This window comes from Pseudogymnoascus verrucosus (assembly GCF_001662655.1).
Source record: "Pseudogymnoascus verrucosus strain UAMH 10579 unplaced genomic scaffold scaffold_6, whole genome shotgun sequence".
Lineage (NCBI taxonomy): Eukaryota > Fungi > Ascomycota > Leotiomycetes > Thelebolales > Thelebolaceae > Pseudogymnoascus > Pseudogymnoascus verrucosus.
In genome coordinates, this window is record NW_017263657.1 from 658,821 (window position 1) to 675,114 (window position 16,294).

The 16,294-nt window shown below is 54.1% G+C and overlaps 5 protein-coding genes across 5 annotated transcripts; 2 read left to right on the forward strand and 3 right to left on the reverse strand.

The window, feature by feature from the left end:
• Positions 1-138: 138 nt before the first annotated feature.
• Positions 139-1,688, forward strand: VE01_02214 (uncharacterized protein). Its single transcript, XM_059463423.1, has 2 exons — positions 139-522; positions 656-1,688. The coding sequence occupies exons 1-2, from the start codon at positions 253-255 to the stop codon at positions 1,490-1,492; spliced, it is 1,107 nt and encodes a 368-aa protein (XP_059319975.1). The 5' UTR covers positions 139-252; the 3' UTR covers positions 1,493-1,688.
• On the reverse strand, positions 1,643-5,993 carry VE01_02215 (uncharacterized protein). The gene is made up of 3 exons (XM_018271726.2): positions 5,409-5,993; positions 4,626-5,270; positions 1,643-4,564 (listed from the first exon to the last, which is right to left on the reverse strand). Exons 1-3 carry the CDS (start codon positions 5,981-5,983, stop codon positions 2,068-2,070), a joined length of 3,717 nt encoding a protein of 1,238 aa, XP_018133468.2. The 5' UTR covers positions 5,984-5,993; the 3' UTR covers positions 1,643-2,067.
• A 397-nt stretch (positions 5,994-6,390) lies between these two features.
• BOI2 (polar growth protein) lies at positions 6,391-10,328 on the reverse strand. The gene is made up of 3 exons (XM_018271727.2): positions 9,786-10,328; positions 9,456-9,599; positions 6,391-9,393 (listed from the first exon to the last, which is right to left on the reverse strand). Exons 1-3 carry the CDS (start codon positions 9,850-9,852, stop codon positions 6,680-6,682), a joined length of 2,925 nt encoding a protein of 974 aa, XP_018133465.1. The 5' UTR covers positions 9,853-10,328; the 3' UTR covers positions 6,391-6,679.
• Positions 10,329-11,543: 1,215 nt separating this feature from the next.
• Positions 11,544-14,435, reverse strand: VE01_02217 (uncharacterized protein). Its single transcript, XM_018271728.2, has 2 exons — positions 13,933-14,435; positions 11,544-13,846 (listed from the first exon to the last, which is right to left on the reverse strand). The coding sequence occupies exons 1-2, from the start codon at positions 14,097-14,099 to the stop codon at positions 12,019-12,021; spliced, it is 1,995 nt and encodes a 664-aa protein (XP_018133466.1). The 5' UTR covers positions 14,100-14,435; the 3' UTR covers positions 11,544-12,018.
• A 383-nt stretch (positions 14,436-14,818) lies between these two features.
• VE01_02218 (uncharacterized protein) lies at positions 14,819-16,152 on the forward strand. Its single transcript, XM_018271729.2, has 3 exons — positions 14,819-15,019; positions 15,157-15,674; positions 15,731-16,152. Exons 2-3 carry the CDS (start codon positions 15,276-15,278, stop codon positions 16,058-16,060), a joined length of 729 nt encoding a protein of 242 aa, XP_018133534.1. The 5' UTR covers positions 14,819-15,019; positions 15,157-15,275; the 3' UTR covers positions 16,061-16,152.
• Positions 16,153-16,294: the final 142 nt, after the last annotated feature.

Below are 16,294 nucleotides of genomic sequence, written 5' to 3' on the forward strand. Positions count from 1 at the left end.
CAGGATTAGCTTTGGTGCGGTTTTGCAATTGGTCGGTTAAACGAGGCGCTTAAGCTGTGTGGAAGCCCTACCCTAAGCCACTAAGGCTGAGCCTCATGTGGCTGAACGACCGACCCCGCCCAACCCAAAGCGGCAACGGCATGCGACACAGCGAAAGCACGTGAGCACTTCCTGAGATCTACAGAAGAGCTTTCTTGACGTCGAGGATGATTTTTCCTGATTGAAGCAATTATATTACAGGCGCCTTGGAGAATGAAATGTGCTTCCGGGGAGATAGCCATGATGCCGCTCATGTGGCGGGAGGAACTGGACCTCTTTAAACGCCAATATCTCCAACTCCAGATAAGTCTCAAATACCCGTCAAAAGAATGCTTGAAGCATGAGGAGTTCCAACAAATGTTGTACTCTGAGGTCTTCTCAGAAGATGCAATGAAATGGTATCCGCCGCAACGGTATCAGCTGCGGGTTCTAAAGGAGCTCATGAAGCGGATCGAAGTGAGCATTACCGATTGGGAAGAGGAAGTATGAGGATTCTCTCTTTTCAGTTCAAACATCTTATATCATATATATTTGCAGCATTGATTTATTTATTTACCCGTACTCGATGACTTCCACTCTCCAAACCAAATGTCTGACCTTTGTATCTCCATAGCAGAGTATTTCTGACGACCTAATGAACTCCTTCGCCTCCCTCCTCACCACCACCATCCCACCCGAAGCCGTCGCCGCACAGGAGAAGTCATACGTGACCTACACCCTTTCCAACCTCCTCCAAGAGTCATCTTCATCCTCGGCCTCACCACCGTCATCCACACCACCCCCAACCGACCCCCCCACCATCACCATCCTCGAATCCCGCAACCTCCTCGGCGGCACCGGCACCACCGGCTTCCGCACCTGGGAAGCCTCCCTGCAACTAAGTTCCTTCCTCAGCTCCCCCACCCTCCGCCCCTCGCTCTCCCTCCGCGGCAAATCCGTCCTCGAACTCGGCTCCGGGACAGGCTACCTCTCCATTTGCTGCGCCAAGTACCTAGGCGCCACGCACGTCACCGCCACCGACGGCTTCGACACCGTTATGACGGACCTAGGAACCAATCTCTTCATCAACAACCTGCAAGACTCCCCCCTCGTCAGTACGAGAGAACTTAAATGGGGCCACGCGCTCCTAGGGAACGAGGACGCCACGTTCCTCGAGCACCAGAGCCCGGATTTCATTATCGGCGCCGACGTGACGTACGACGCTGCTGCGCTGCCGGCGCTGGTGGCTACGTTTAGGGATTTGTTGGAGCTATTCCCCAAGGCGCAGGTGGTAATTGCGTCGACGGTGAGGAATGAGGAGACGTATGGGAAGTTTCTGGGGTTGTGTGGGAAGTATGGGTTTGGGCTTGAGCAGATGGGGTGGGAGGCGGTGGAACCGGAGAGGCAGAGGGGACCGTTTTATGAGACGGTTATGCCGGTGAGGATTTGTAGGATTACGGCGCGGGGAGGGTGAGCTGGAGATGCGAGGAGGCTGGCGAAGGCTTTGCTGCGGTTTGGAGATGCGGTTGTCTGTGGTGTCCCTGCTTTATCTGAGCATGCATCCTACAGGGTGGAAGGAATGACTACACACACTATCATAAGTTATCATCATAGCTTATAGAATCAATGAGCAGACAGTTGCTTTCAAATAGCCTACAAACAAGGTAGAGGAGCTATCATAATCAACCCAGCCTCCATAGCCTATTAACACACCGCCACCCTTCCATCCTAATAAACCCTCAAATCCTCGGCCCATGCTAAAACAACCCAGCAAACCACATTTCATTATACCTCCTCACAACTCCCCTCTACTTTTCCAGACGCCCTAATCAGCCAAACGGAGGTCCCTTTTCCCACTTTGATATACAGCCGTCATAAATGACTCAAATCGCTCACGTATAACCCTCCCAAGTCTCCCAAACCCACGCGCGCTAGCAAAATGCCCAAATCCTGGTATAAAAATCCCGTACGTACGCCTGGAGAGCATACAAAAAAACCTCAATAACAAACTCCTCTCCCAATCAATCTGATTTGAACGCACATTTCGTCTCAATCATCATCCACCTCGATTACTTCCACCGCCCGGCTTCCTTGTCTGGATTGCGCTGCTGGGGAGCTATGCTCACTCTCATCACGCGGCACACTCCCCCCCTGGGGCCCCCTCGACTTCCTCCTCCCCGCCGGCAACGCCTCCGGTTTCACAGTCCACGCCCCATCCTCCGTAACCAAGATCGCCTTAGCATCCAGCCCCCCCTCCCTCTCCAACCTCTCCCTAACCGAGACCAGAAACTCGTCGACGCGGAGTGCGCGCGGACTTGCATCCCCGCCGCACAGCGGGCACTTCCACACATCAGGCAGGCAGGCGACTTCGTGGGGCTTGGTGCTGCGCGAGATGAGGAAGGTTTCGAGATCGAAGCACTCCCTGTGGCGACAGCGGACGCCGCGGACGGGGGTGGTGAAGATGCGTGAGGTGAAGGGGTCCGCGAGGTCGATGGTTAGGTTTGCGGAGACGAGGGCGACGTCGTCGTCTTCGTCGATGTTGGCGTTGGAGAGTTTGGCGCGGATGTCTTCGATCATTTCTTGGGCGGTTATGCGCTGTTCTTGGAGACACATGTCGATGATTTGCTGGTGGCGGAAGACTTCGATTACTTCGATGGCGATGGAGTAGAATATATCGTTTCCCGTCTTCGGCGGCCTGGGTACGCAAACCCTTAGTGTGTTTTTCTTCGCCGGACCACGCTCGAGAACGTGCGGTGTGATGTCCACGGGGCGGTCTTTGCCATAGTGGCTCTTACGCCGGATTTCAATGACAGAGTCGTTCATCTCCATGAATATAGTAGGCGGCCAACTCGTATCCGCGACAACAAAATCCGAAGGCTCCATGGGAGCATCTTTATTCATCCTGCTGCAGCGGACTCGGTACTGGAGACTACCCTGCCGCACTTCTCGAAGCATAGGCGCCGACAGGTCGGAACTTTTGTCCTCGGCTATGTTGGGGTATACGCGTTTAGGAACGGCGAATGATAGCTCGGTGAGCAAGGGAGAATCCAGGAGTGTAGTTGGCTTGACAGCAAAGCATTGGACGGCTTGGTAATACCTCGGAGCTGTCTCGTTTGCTACCAGCCCTTCATCAGCATCGATGGGTTTTAGGACTGGACTGCGGAGATGGGCTTGATGAAGGGCGCTGCGATCAGGTTGTGGGAACTGATACGGCGGAGTGTAGCCTACGGGCGGTATAAGCGGCACCCTACCGGTCTTCTGCTGTGGTTGCGGCTGTGCTTGCGGCGAACTGTATCCAGCAGGCATAGAAGCAATAGTAGGAACGGTCATACTGTACGTGGACGACGAGACACGGCGAGGCTGGTTCGTCAGCACAGGTGAAGGAGCCGCACTACCCGCTGCCCCAGGAAATTGTACTAATGAAGCATTCCGAGACGCATTCCTCGAGGCAGTCCGCACAATATCATTCACCTGAGCTTGTCTATGCTGCATGTTCTGCGGTTGACTCGGCTGATACGGCTGCTGGATATTCTGCGCTTGACTAGGCAGAATTTGCTGGCTTGGTAACATAGGGCATGCCTGAGCTGCCTGGGATGGCCAGGGGTATTGGTGAGGAGACGGCACTGTGGTAGACCGCGGCGAGGCAGTTAGTACCTCCGATAGCATGATAGTAGTTCGAATAGGAGAAGGATGCCCGGCTTGCGTCGCGGGTGGGATGTTGCTTGGAGACTGTACGCGTCCCAACATATTTGGTCGTTGCAAGGGACGTGTCGCATTCGGACTCATGTGCGAAGGTTCCCCTTGACGAATCTGTTCTATCCGTTGGAGCTGCGCAGCTCGAACAGTTTTATACTGATTGGATTGCCATTGGTTGCGTTCGTTGATCTCCCTTTCCGTTGGCGGATATGCGGTGTTGACCCTCGCTGCCATCTGACGATGGAGTTCTTGGTCGTGGCTGAATAGCTTCTCCATCTGGGCACTGTATTCATCGTCGGGGATCCCCATATTCCGTCGAGTGGCGGTGAAAATAATATGCTGAAGGATTGGAGAAAGAAGCCCAAATCGGTCCACGAGCTCGTCCACCAGAGGTGGGTATCCTCTATTAATGCATTCGGGAATATATTTTGGCCATTCCAGCGATAGCCTGGCTAGGAATGTCGCCACATTGTTCACTGTTAGCTTGTATTGGTCCGATCTGTGTATAAGCTCCGGCAGCTGATTTGGAAAAACCGAGAAGAACTTCGTGTGGACCGGCGAGATGGCGGAATTAGGCATCATAAGTTGACCGATAATTCCAAACGCCACCTCGAGAACAGTTCCCCCTTGCGGCATTATAAGCGTAGCCACCAACTCAGGATCAAGAGTGTAAAGGCAGAAGATCTGATGGAGCGCAAAATAAAAGTAGTCATCGCTCTCACACGCCTTCTGAAGCATCTGAAACCTCTGCCGCTCGATATTCCTCGAGAGATTCTGCATCCCTCCATGCGCATTGACGTGATGCTCGAGAAGTGGCAGCATGTTTTTCAGGCTCGGGTGGTTCGCGGATCTGGTTGAGCAGTTCAGTTAGTGATTTAATCTACAAACAAATAGAACAGGATACTCCATACGTCATCTTGCGCCTCTTCGCCGGAGGAGGAGCGGGCGCCTGCGGCGTATAGCCACTCGACACCGGTTGCCTGGTCCAGGCATTCTGCAGTGTTTGTGACTCGTTGTTTGTATTCCTTTGTTGGACCATCTGCGGCTGCTGAGTCGAGGGGCTCCGCACGGCCTGCGGTTCGTTGCCTGTATTCCTTTGTTGGACCATCTGCGGCTGCTGAGTCGACGGGCTCCGCACAACCTGCGGTTCGTTGACTGTATTACTTTGTTGCATCAACGGAGGCGACTGCTGCACCTGCCCCTGCTGCACCAACATCGACGGCATCTTCATTTCCAGCCTCCGCATATCCTGCCCCGCCCCATCTATATCCCCCCCCCGCTGAATCATAATCGGCGACTCCAACGTCCCCGGCCTACGCACAGCCTGTCCCTCAGCATTCCCACCAGTCCCCAGTTGACTCATCGCAATCGACAGCCGTGTCGTCGGCCTCCTCACTTCCTGCGTATCAGCCTCCTGCATCGTCACCGGTAGCCGTTGTTGCTCAGCCATCCCAACCGTATCCTCTTGCATGACGCGACTCGAGTCCGTTTCCCTGGTAGGGCTAGGTTCATCGCTAGGCGCTGGCGAGGGAAGTACAGTACTCGCCGTCTTCGGTCTTTGAAGATAGAAGTCAGTTCAGTTCAGTTCCTCCTCATCTACAATTCACCCCTCGGCAGCATCCGCAACGAGGGTGCCAGAAACAAAATAGTGGGCTGCTGAGTTTCCGCCGAAGTTAAGGGTCGCGCGAACTCACCTCTTATCGCCACCCGCCGTCGTCGTCGCAGCCAGGACCGACGTTCGCTTCTTGGGCCGTGAAATCGTCGTACTCGTACTCGAAGGCGCTCCAGCTTCTGCTGTGCTGTTCATCCAAGACCTAACCTGACCACCGCCGAGGAAGAGGTTCACAGTCCAGTTGGTGGATGCGATCTGCTGCACGGTTCCCGGGCCGGCGTGGGCGCTCTTATCTTTATCTGATCGTTTCCGCATTTTTCTGTGGAGCCTGGTGGGTGTAGTGTCTGGGCTGGGCGGTGTAAGGGTCGTTTCATCAGATAGGTGAGTCTCACTAGAAATCGTGAAATCGAGAAAGAGAGAGTATATAACGAATACTATATTATATTCTAAACTCTCTCGCCGCCCCAAGGAGGCCCAGGGCAACAAACAAGGAACCAACAATAAAAGTCCCCCCCCCCGCCGAGTTTGTAGTGGTGGTGTCGTCAAGAACAAAGGGAAACTGTTGGATCTCTTTTCGTTTGTTCTCCCCCAATTCCCAAAGCAGGCGCAGGCGGTTCTAGGCTGGCGTTGGCGTGGCCCGATTCGAACATCCAACATAAATACATTCGCGGTCCCACACACTCCAACGCGCGACGTGTGTTGTGGCTTTGATAATTGGACGGGAGCGGCGCTTAGGGGGCAAGGGGGGGTGTAAATCAACAGATGGGGATGATGGGGATAGTGGGGGATGGACGAATAATGGGAGTGGTTAGGAAGTAGTCACGCATGATCGTAACTGCCTTGTATGATTATTTTGTTTTTTAACTCGCATTCTTGTTACCGCCGCCGATCTACTATATAACTATATACCACCCACCCCCCCCCCAATTCCACCAGAAATCATCTTCTTTTCCATGGCGTCTCAGGGTTCATTTCATAAAACTACTTCATCTGTATCTTATCCCATCATCCCCATTCCATCCCCATCGCAATCCCAAACCCCAAAGCTCCCGCCCCGTCCCCTTCCCTCAATCTATTGGTATCAGCTGGCTCCCAAAACCCCAAACATCTTGTCCGAAAAATATACCCCCCCCCGCCATCCTCCCCAGTTTTCCCAAATGTATCTAAATTAGAATAATTGAACCCTTTATGCAAAAATATCAGAGAAAATTGCATCACCCCAGATCTCGGCATCCATATCAAAGCCCCCACATACAACCCCCCCTCCGCAGTCTGGTGGTGCATCCATATGATCCATATCCATATGATCCATATGGCGCCACACACAAACCACCTCCCCACAGACACCTCAACCTAGGCAGTCAAAGGCATCTTCCCCTCCTCCCCAACCGGACTATCCTCCCCCCCAACCGCCACCCCCACCCCTCCATCCTCCTCATCACCCCCCTCCTCCCCCTCCTCAAGCCCCACCCCCCTAATATTCAACCCCCCCTCCCCCTCCCCCGCGCCCCTCTCCTCCCCCTCCTCCAACCCCATCAACGCCGGCGGCCTATGTCTCATCGCCCTCGCCTTGGCAAGACTAATCGTCTTCTGCTGATACGTCGTCGTAATCGGGGTTGTATCATCCCTATCGATCGTCGCCTTCATCAGGGCCGCCATCCAGAGGCGTCCCTGCGCGATATTAGGGACGGCGAAGTAGTGAACTGTTGGCTTGGTGAAGGTTACGGCGCGAGAGAGGCCAGTGCGGGGGGGCATGAGTTTGAAGATGAACATTGAGTCCGCCTCTGTTTTCAATCCCTTCCCTGCTTCGGCTGCGGCGTCCGTTTCGGCGGTAGTGGGTGTTTGTGCGCCCTGTGGACTATTCGGGCCGGATATCGCACCAGTGATAGTAGCGTGCAGTCCCGTCAATCTATCGTTATCAGCGGGTAAGACGCGATGGAAAGAGATATCGATGAGTCCCTTCTCCTCTGTGTCGTTCTCGGAGTAGTAGTACGATAGCCTGCGACCCTTGAGGATGAAGAGACGGGGTTTCCAAGTCGTCATGATGTTTGTGCTCTTCTTCTTCATCCAGCCGCTGTAGTCGCAGTTCTCCATCGCTTCTTTGGGGGAGATGTTCTGGAGGCCGCGCGTGTAGGCGCTTGTTTCTTTCTTCCCCTTCTTGCGGTTTGAGCGCGCGGCGGCGGAGAGGATGGTGCTCTTTGATGTGTTGGAGGAGTCTAGGTCGAAACTTGGTCCGCCGGAGGGTGTGCTTGACCCGGTTCGTGATGGGGAGCGGTTTGAATCCGTCGGCGAGACAAGCTGCTGATCAACACCATTTCTCGCTCTCTCCTTCCCAGTTACCGCATCGGAAATGGCTCTGAAACCACTTCCACGCCCCGCTGCTGCATTGAACCAATCCGCCGCCCTACCACCAGATGCAGTCTTCGAGGTACCAGCTAGTGGAATACCATCCAGCTTCGTGACCATAGGCGACGGCGTATCCTTCGGCGGCGGCGCAGGACGAATCGACCCCACAGACGGCGTCCTCCTCGCCCCAGCAACACCATAATACTTCTGCCCCGCCGGCGACAAATGCGGCTGCTGCAACGAATCGATACTCCCAAACCTCGAATGCCTATTAACAGTAGTAGCGCTCCTCAGCCTCTGCTCATCCGTATAGCTCGACTGTCGCGAGTGCGACCCCGTCCGCTTGCGCAGCACGTTCTTCGTCCGGCCCTCGGCTTCCGTGCCGGAGAAGTAGCCCCGGTCGAACTCGTAGGGGGTCGTGCTGGTGATGGCGGGGAAGGCCTCGTCGCTGGCTGCTGGGTGCACGCCGGCTTGGGAGGCGGGACGCATGCCGGCGGAGGGGGGTTGGTCGCCCATGGTCCAGTTGCGGTCGAAGGAGGGGAGCTTTTTGTGGCCTGATGATGCCATGGTTGGTGTTGTCACTTGCGGGCCGTCTGGGGACTTTGCTGCTTGGTTGAGCAGCGTGGGGGAATCGATTGATGAGTGTCGGCGGGAGTGATTAAATTCTCGGATAGACGCCGCAGACGGACGACTCTGCCCAAGCGCCGGTCTTTGTTGGTCCTCGGGATAAATTGAAGTCTGGCCCATCGAACTCAGGCGTCCAGTTTGTCTTTGCGAGGAGTACCGCGTGGTTCCGCTGTAGTACTGACTCCTAGTCCCTCCACCATCCGAACCCATCTCACTCCCATAGATAGACGGCACACGTCTCGACCCTGAAGGCGTCATAACCCCATGAACCTCATCCTGCAGCGCCTTAATCTTCTGCCACGTCTTCAACCGTCTCCCCACCGGCCCCAACTCAAACTCCTTCAAGAAAATCGTACTCTGATCCATCCCCAGCAGCACATCTCCCGAGATCTCCTGATCACGAAACACATCGCAATGCGCCTGCTCCACCCCCGCAGCCGCAAGATGCTCAGCAACCTGCGCAGCAGTCCACTTGCTAACCTCCGCACGATTAAACTCCCTCGCCTCCTCCTCATCCGTCTCCGACCCATTAATATACGACGCCCTCCTGTCAATATGACTACTATACTCGCTCCCCGAGTCATTCGTTCCCCTCCTCTCTGCAATCCCCCCACCGCTGTTCCGAGGCGTGCTCATATTCGAAATGTGCTCCTGGATCACACTCAGCGTCTCGCTCATGACTGGGCTGCTATCCTGGCCCAGCCCCGGCAAAACCGCAGACGAGATAACGCTCTTCGGTACTGCTGAAATCGGCTCGACGACTGTTGGTAACGTCTCCTCGGTGGCGTATGTCTGGCTAGCAGACTGCGGCGTGTTCAACGGTGATGGTGATGGCGGTCCGGCATCCAAGACCTGCGATGCACTAATATGTCTCTCCAACTGCGTCGTCTTCGTCGCCTCCTCCACCGGCACCGAATTCCTCGTATCGAGCACCACCGGCGCCGGTGCCGCCGCAGCAAGAGGTGCAGGTGCCGGCGTCTCAGCAGTAGGCGTCGTCTGTTCCGGTGCCAGCACGGGTGTAGGGGTCACCGCCGCAGCCACCGGCGGCATCTGCGTAACAACCGGCGGACCCTGTGGCGCTATCTTGGTATAAACTACAATAAAATCCCCTGTTAGTCGCCGTCGCAGAGTCGAGATTAAGAAGGGGTTTTCTCACCCTCAGGGAAGAGCCCGGTCGCGCCGTTCGTGAGATGTTTCCCGAGATACCATCCATCCCCAAAATCATCATCTCGCTCGACCAATTCGACGCGGTCGCCGCGCGTGAGTGTCAATTCATCGGAGCCGCGCGCGATGAAGTCGTCTGTGTAAATAGTGGGTTAGCTAGGATAACAAATAACCCCCAGTCGCGAGGGGGACAACAAATGTGCGGATCGCCACACAGCCATCGTCGCATCTTGCCACCTCTGCGCACACCTTCCTCCCTCCCTGTCTGCGCGCTGAGAGTCGGGTGGCCATGTATGAATCACCACGGACGGAGTTCACTTACGAATAACCAAAAGAATCATCCCCTTCTCCGGCCGCGGCTTAGTCTTGTCTGGCAAAGGTGACGCCATTGTGTAGTGGGTATCGTCGTCGTCCCTTCACGTCGCGCGTGGAGCTGCCCTCCCTTACGCACCGCACATGCGTGTCTGTAGGTTCTTTCTTGTGAATTTGTGAGGTTGTGTCCTTTGTTGGGAGGTGTGTCGTTTTTCGACTTTGTTCGCGTTTGCGTGAGGGTGGTGGGGGATGTTTGGGTGGTGCTGTTCGGGAAGGGGATTGGGGTCGTTGTGGTGGTGGTGGTTGGGGATTTCGAGAAGTGGTCTGTGGAACGCGGGATTGACGCAGTGGTGGTAGTAGTGGAGTGTGTGTACTCGGTGGGACGATTCAGGGAACCCTTGGTGAATGAAAACCGATTGAAAGGAGCGTAAAGTAGATGAAGAAAAGAGGTAACCCAAACAAACAAGAGTAGCTGGCTTGAAGTTTCCTTTTCGAATAAAATTAAGATGGTAAGAATTGAAGAAATGTTTCGTTGTTCTCGGGGGGTGAAGGGGGCGGGGGGGGAGAGGTGTTGTTGTCCGCAAAGAAAAAGGTGACCAGAGCTTGATTAGGAGAGGAGTCGATGTTATTTGCAGGGCGTTTGTATTAATATTGGCATATTTCTGGCCCTTTTTTTCACCCTCGGAGCTCAGGTTCACATCAGTTTAGTACTATTACTACTATACTACTACTATACTACTCTACTACCCTACTATCCTACCTAGTACTCTACTCTACTACCCAAGTAATCCTAGTACTACTTACTATATTAAAAGTGGTTGATGCGCACCGCACTGTAGGGATTAAACAACACACGGCGCTAAGGAAAAGGCATTCCCCATTCCGCTCTACCGCCGCCCGCAGCCCAATACAAACAAAGCCGGTCCAGCCCATAAGCAGCCATGGCATAATCTAGCATAGCATAATTCGACAAAAAGAGAAAGTGAAGGAAAAAAAAGAGGCCCCAAGACAGACAGACACCCACTCCCCATGGCACCGGCCGGCAAGTTTAGGTGGAGCGAGGGGGAGGGAAGGAGGGAATTCTTCAATTGCCGTGGTAAGCTCAAATCCGCCGTCAATCCATCTCTCTATGAATCTAGTGAAGTAAAAGTTGTGCTCTCTACCACGTGTAAAGTTACATCTAAACACTCCTCTCCTACATAAGTGTAGTTACAGGTTACAAGTCTACTACATTGCGTCAGGCTTAGAGCACATATCACACCTCACACCGTCCACAAGCAGCATGCGTTGTCAACACTTTTTTGTTTACTCACCATCTATTTGCCATAAAATCCGGCTGACTGACTCTGACTCTGAACCAGCGTCGTCAGGCTCACTGAGACATTCGCATCGCGTTTGTTCATTCCGCCACCCGCGCCTGCGGCCACATGCCACAACAACAAAAAAGTCGAGTAATCTACCCGCGGTGAGACACTTGACTTTCCCTTGATCAACAAAATGCTTGCTTTGTCTGTCTGCTTACATACATCCACGGAGTGATCCAGCTCCTACACTCCTGAGCTCCTACACGGCGATTTCCATAATTAGGAATAACTGCTCCGGCTGCTGCTGCAGAATTACCCTCCATAACCCACAGCACCATGCATACAACCCAGACCACTACTACCATATGGGGTAATCAATCGTCACCAACACGCCGACATGAGAGCTAAGCTAAGCTAAGCGCTATGATCCCCTTCCCTCCCTCCCTCTCTCCTCCGCGCTCAGGCAGCCAAGCGTCAGTCAGCAGCGAGCGTGCTGGCAGCACATGACGTGTTAAAGGGTATGTACAGTACAGTGCAGTGTACCTATATCTTGCATCGCCGCGCGCCCCTCTTTCTGGATGCGATTTAAGCCACATATCTCGTTAGTGATGGGTGTAGTAATAAAGAAGGTTTTCTTTGTAAAATATCTGCATTGTACATGATGTGTATGATAGTTTTTTCACCGGGTTTACCGGACCTCCATTGGATATTATGCCAGATGGAGGTCCGGGAAAGGCAGTAAGTAAAACTATAGTATCTGCCTACATTCCATCGATTCCATTCAGGGGTATGCCATATCCATATCCATCCATTCCAATCCTTTCAACGCCATCCCATTTTCTCCGGTGCAGTATATGCAGTGCAGTATACAGTATCTTCCCCCCAAAAAAACCATTCCCAATTCATCAGTCATCATAATCATCCCCCCTCCCCCCTCTTCTAAAAACAATAATGCTCCGTAAACAACGCAATCCCCTGCGCCCCCGTCCCCTTATGCACGCCCCTCTCATCCGACAACGCAGCAACATGATTCCTCACACAAGCCACGATGCTCTTCCCTCCACAAACAGCAACTTGCGTCTCCCCCGCCGTCGCCTCCACGGGTCTCCTTATGAACGACCCTACGTCGGGGCGGGAGGAGGAGTATATGATCTGCCGATTTGTTGGTTTTAACGACGTAGTTTCGGAGTTGGTGCGCGCGGAGGACGAGGGGCGGGAGATAATGGTTGAGGTGATGTCGCCCTTCTCTGTGCTGGGGGTGATGGAGAGGGAGGAGGTTTCGGTGATGGGTTTGGTCTCGATGGGGATTATCCCCTTTTCGATATCGGATTTTTGGCTTGCTGCTCCTGCTGCTGCGGCGGTGGTGTTAGACACTTCAACAGCGAGATTCGGCGCCATCTCAAAATTATGACACTGGCAATTCGATCCACAACAACTCTTCGTCCCTGTCGAAGTCCCACACGTCACAGCGATCCGAACAGTCAGCGCGATACCAGCGCGTTCCGCGGCCGTGATGGCGGTTTTAATCCGCTCGATGTAGCAGTCTGTTGAATCGCGTTTGCGGACTACGTGCAGCATCTCGATGCGGCGGACGCAGGTTAGGCCGTCTGTGTTGTTGACTATGCTTTCGAGGATGGGGAGGGTGAATGTAATCCCCGTTGAAGCGGATATTAGGATTAAAGTCTCAAAGGCGGCCCAGGTTGGTGGTCGGCCGAGGGGTCCGGTGATGATTGCTGTGACGCCATTCTTTTGTTGCTTCGTAGCAGCCGCGTGAAGGCGCTTTGTGAACCCCCCCCTCTTCTCGATGAGAAGCTGTATCGAAGACGCGCTGGAGGTGTCGGGGCAGGCGCTGGCGATGGTGAAGGGGTGTGCTTCCAGAGGTCCAATAGAGGGGATGCGGAGGTAGATGTGCTGACCAGCAGCCCATTTAAACTGTACATCGTGGACGATGACTTCCGTCATCTCATCATTCACAGCTCTGATCTCCGCACGGTGTCCGATGAACTTCGATAGTCCGCTTCCCGTCTTCCCAGACGCAGGGGCGTTCGTCCAGGCCGTCCAGGCGTACATGGCTAGCTTGTCGAACACGAGTGCTGCGATCGCAAACCAAATGTTGTATTGCGCGTAGGACGGGACGTGCATCCACAGGAGCCATAAAAACACCGCTGCCGCCGCAATATGCTGGAGAACGAACAGCTCATAGGAGAAGCTCCGGATTGGCGTTAGGGAGGTGAGGAATGTCCACGCCAGAACCGCCCATGCCCCAATTCCATATTTCACCATCGTCATCATCTGCAGCTCCACCTCCACCAAATCAGCCCTGTACCACTCAACGTAGAAGAAACCGCCGTGGACAGTAACCGTCACAAGCAGAGTCCTCGACACCCATCTATGAAGCCAATTAATCCTCTCATGCGAGCTCCCCGACAACAAGCCAATGAGACTCGCTTTCGACGCCAGCAGATACACAAACGGCACCTGCGTGACCGACACCCACGCCGCGCGGAAAGCAATCTTTTCGTAGTAGTACGCGTCGAAGGTGATGGAGTGCCATAGGAGCATGTAGAGGATGACGGCCATGTAGATGACGATGATGAGGCTGCGGCCCAGGGAGGGCGGGCTCAGCCATGATGCCCAGCGGTTGTTGATGTGGTATTTTGGGCCGGCGATTTCGCGGAGGATGGCGCTGCCTGTTGCGAGGGCTTGGGCGAGGGCGTTGCGAGGTTGGGTGGGGTGTTCGACGGCGCGGAGTTTTGCGAGGCGGAGTCTGTGGGTGATAGTTAGATGGCGATTCTTAATGTTGCCTTTATGGTTCTGGCAGCAACAGAGGGAGTGTGAGCGGGGGCAACGAACCTTGTGCGTGTCTCTGCGATCTGGAAGATGCGGAGAAGAGCTGTGAATCCTAGGACGGCGGCGATGATATACCAGTAGCTGCGCGCCATGGACGAGTTCGTGTCGACAAAGGCGGCGCTGTCGGAGCTCATGTCCATGCCCATCCCCATATTCATATCCATCCCCATTTTGGCGTGGGTGTTGCGACCAACACGGTCGGCTTTATTGACTGTCCTCCCAAGGTTGTATGTATCAATATCAGTTGTGTTCGTCTATGAGGCCTCTTTTTGGCGACAGCACGCTCAATCCACGACAAGGCAAACGATTTACAAAAAAGTCAAGTACGCGACAACACCTTCAAAGTATGAATTTCCCTGAGACATAACCACCGTCTTATCGCCCCCGCGTCATCCCCCTCAACATCCGTGATCTGGCACTATTAACTCGTGCCTTGACATGGTTTTGCACGCCTAGCACTCTTTAGCACAGTAGTATTCCCGCCATGTGGGCGTCTGGAGTCAGTTCAAGGGTTGTCGGTCGTGCGTGTAGCCAATCAGAAAGTGCTCAAAGTCACTCGGTTTGGCTCAGTGGCGCTAGGCTCAAAACAACGTGCTCACAGCTTCTCACATCGAGGAATTTGCCAGAGGGAAAGGGATGAGCTGGTTAATACTGGAATGATGCTCGAATACGCGCAGTTGAGTGTGTTTTATGACTTCGGATGAAGGGTTGGAGTGTATTTGAGTGCGTTTGTTTACTTTGGTGGAGTGTTGTCCAATTTATACGTGGGTTTTAGTAAGAATGAGCTCTGTACTGGTTGCGGCAGTGGCTAAGGGAAGCTATAATATAGTCAGCGACGATCCTTCAATCATCCCGCCGCCTCGCCTCTTTTTCTACAGCAAACCGTTTGTTACTGGCGCCAATTCGCCATCCACCTGTGTCGTGATACCTTACTTTACTAGTGATTTACTAATGGATATCATGTACTCCTGCATACTATAATCTACCCCATACCGTCTCAGCAACATGTTCGTTGGCGTTGGTTGGTGTCAGTTCGTGTCGTCGTTGGTGCCGCTCAGTCCGGTCAACCCGTTCAATCCAAACCCACAAGGTTACCGCAAGCCCCTTCCGTCCCCAACCCCCCCCCAGCCATCTAGGGTCCATTAAACCCATTAAACTTGCTCATCCCCAAGGAGACCCTCCTTTAAAGACCGACCTGCCGCCCAGCCGCTTATTGATCATCCACAGCCTCATAATATTCCAAGACAAACTCCCCCTCCACCCCCTCAGCCTCGCACCTCAATCCACATCGCACGCACGCGTTCAATCAAGGATCAACACAGCACAGCACAGCACCTCCCATCACAATGCTCAACGCCAACGTAGTCCTCCTCGGCCTCGCCGTAGGCGTCGCACAGGTCAACGGCCACTTCAACCTCAACTACCCCACCACCCTCGGCTTCAACGACGACACGGAAGGCACCGGTCCCTGCGGCGGCTTCGAGCCCTCCCTCGTCAAGACCACCGACTTCCACATCGGCGGCGACTTCATCGCTGTCAAGACCACCCACCCAAAGTCCAATTGGTACTTCCGCGCCACCACCAACGCAACGGCCGGCGGCGGATGGGTCAACATCCTTCCTGAGATCGAGCAGACTGGCCTCGGTGCCTACTGCGAGCAGAACCTCAAGCTGCCAGACTCGTTTGCTGGACAGAAGGGATTCGTTCAGGCTGTTCAGCATGCCGCTGATGGCGACCTCTTTCAGGTAAGCTGTCCCTTGCTCCTCCCGTTCCATTGGGATCTTTAGCTAACTGGATTTAGTGTGCTCCCGTCAACTTCGTAACGGGCGTCGCTGCCTCCATCCCATCAGCGTGCACAAACGCAACTGGTCTCACTGCCACCGTCGTGGGCGGCGCTGCCTCCTCCGGCGCCTCCACCACTGGCTCCTCACCATCGTCTACCGGCGGAAGCGAGGCATCATCTACCAGCGGAAGCGAGGCATCATCTACCAGCGGAAGCGACGCATCGAAGACTTCGAGTGCCGCGGCGGAGACGTCGACGGGTGCTGCGTCGGCGATTGGGGGTGAGGTGTTTGGTGCATTCGGTGCTGCTGCCATGTCTCTTGCGGCGCTGTTTGCAATGGTCCTATAATACCCTATTTGATATGGAGTTTGAGAGCAGATGGGGCTTTTTTTGTAACTAAAAGAATAATGAATCGATGAAATATTTGAAATATGTCCTGGGTTTAAATGAGTTGGCTGTCCAATGCCTTGCTTTGCGCACTGTTTTAGTAGTTTTGTCATGGAGAAAGAGTCACAAATATGGCTTTTGCGGTGTAAAATAGGTAAATTGGAACGGGTGTACATAGATGGCCATGGTAGTACC

Bases quoted from the DNA above. Each gene is read 5' to 3' on its own strand.
- VE01_02215 (XM_018271726.2), bottom strand. From the start codon at position 5,983: ATGTTGGATGTTCGAATCGGGCCACGCCAACGCCAGCCTAGAACCGCC. The intron at 5,271-5,408 runs GTGAGTTCGCGC...CTATCTTCAAAG, and splicing joins ACGGCGGGTGGCGATAAGAG to ACCGAAGACGGCGAGTACTG. The intron at 4,565-4,625 runs GTATGGAGTATC...CTGCTCAACCAG, and splicing joins GCGAAGAGGCGCAAGATGAC to ATCCGCGAACCACCCGAGCC.
- VE01_02214 (XM_059463423.1), top strand. From the start codon at position 253: ATGAAATGTGCTTCCGGGGAGATAGCCATGATGCCGCTCATGTGGCGG. The intron at 523-655 runs GTATGAGGATTC...TCTCCATAGCAG, and splicing joins TTACCGATTGGGAAGAGGAA to AGTATTTCTGACGACCTAAT.
- VE01_02217 (XM_018271728.2), bottom strand. From the start codon at position 14,099: ATGGGGATGGATATGAATATGGGGATGGGCATGGACATGAGCTCCGAC. The intron at 13,847-13,932 runs GTTCGTTGCCCC...TATCACCCACAG, and splicing joins ATCGCAGAGACACGCACAAG to ACTCCGCCTCGCAAAACTCC.
- BOI2 (XM_018271727.2), bottom strand. From the start codon at position 9,852: ATGGCGTCACCTTTGCCAGACAAGACTAAGCCGCGGCCGGAGAAGGGG. The intron at 9,600-9,785 runs GTAAGTGAACTC...CTATTTACACAG, and splicing joins GATGATTCTTTTGGTTATTC to ACGACTTCATCGCGCGCGGC. The intron at 9,394-9,455 runs GTGAGAAAACCC...ATTTTATTGTAG, and splicing joins GACCGGGCTCTTCCCTGAGG to TTTATACCAAGATAGCGCCA.
- VE01_02218 (XM_018271729.2), top strand. From the start codon at position 15,276: ATGCTCAACGCCAACGTAGTCCTCCTCGGCCTCGCCGTAGGCGTCGCA. The intron at 15,675-15,730 runs GTAAGCTGTCCC...AACTGGATTTAG, and splicing joins CTGATGGCGACCTCTTTCAG to TGTGCTCCCGTCAACTTCGT.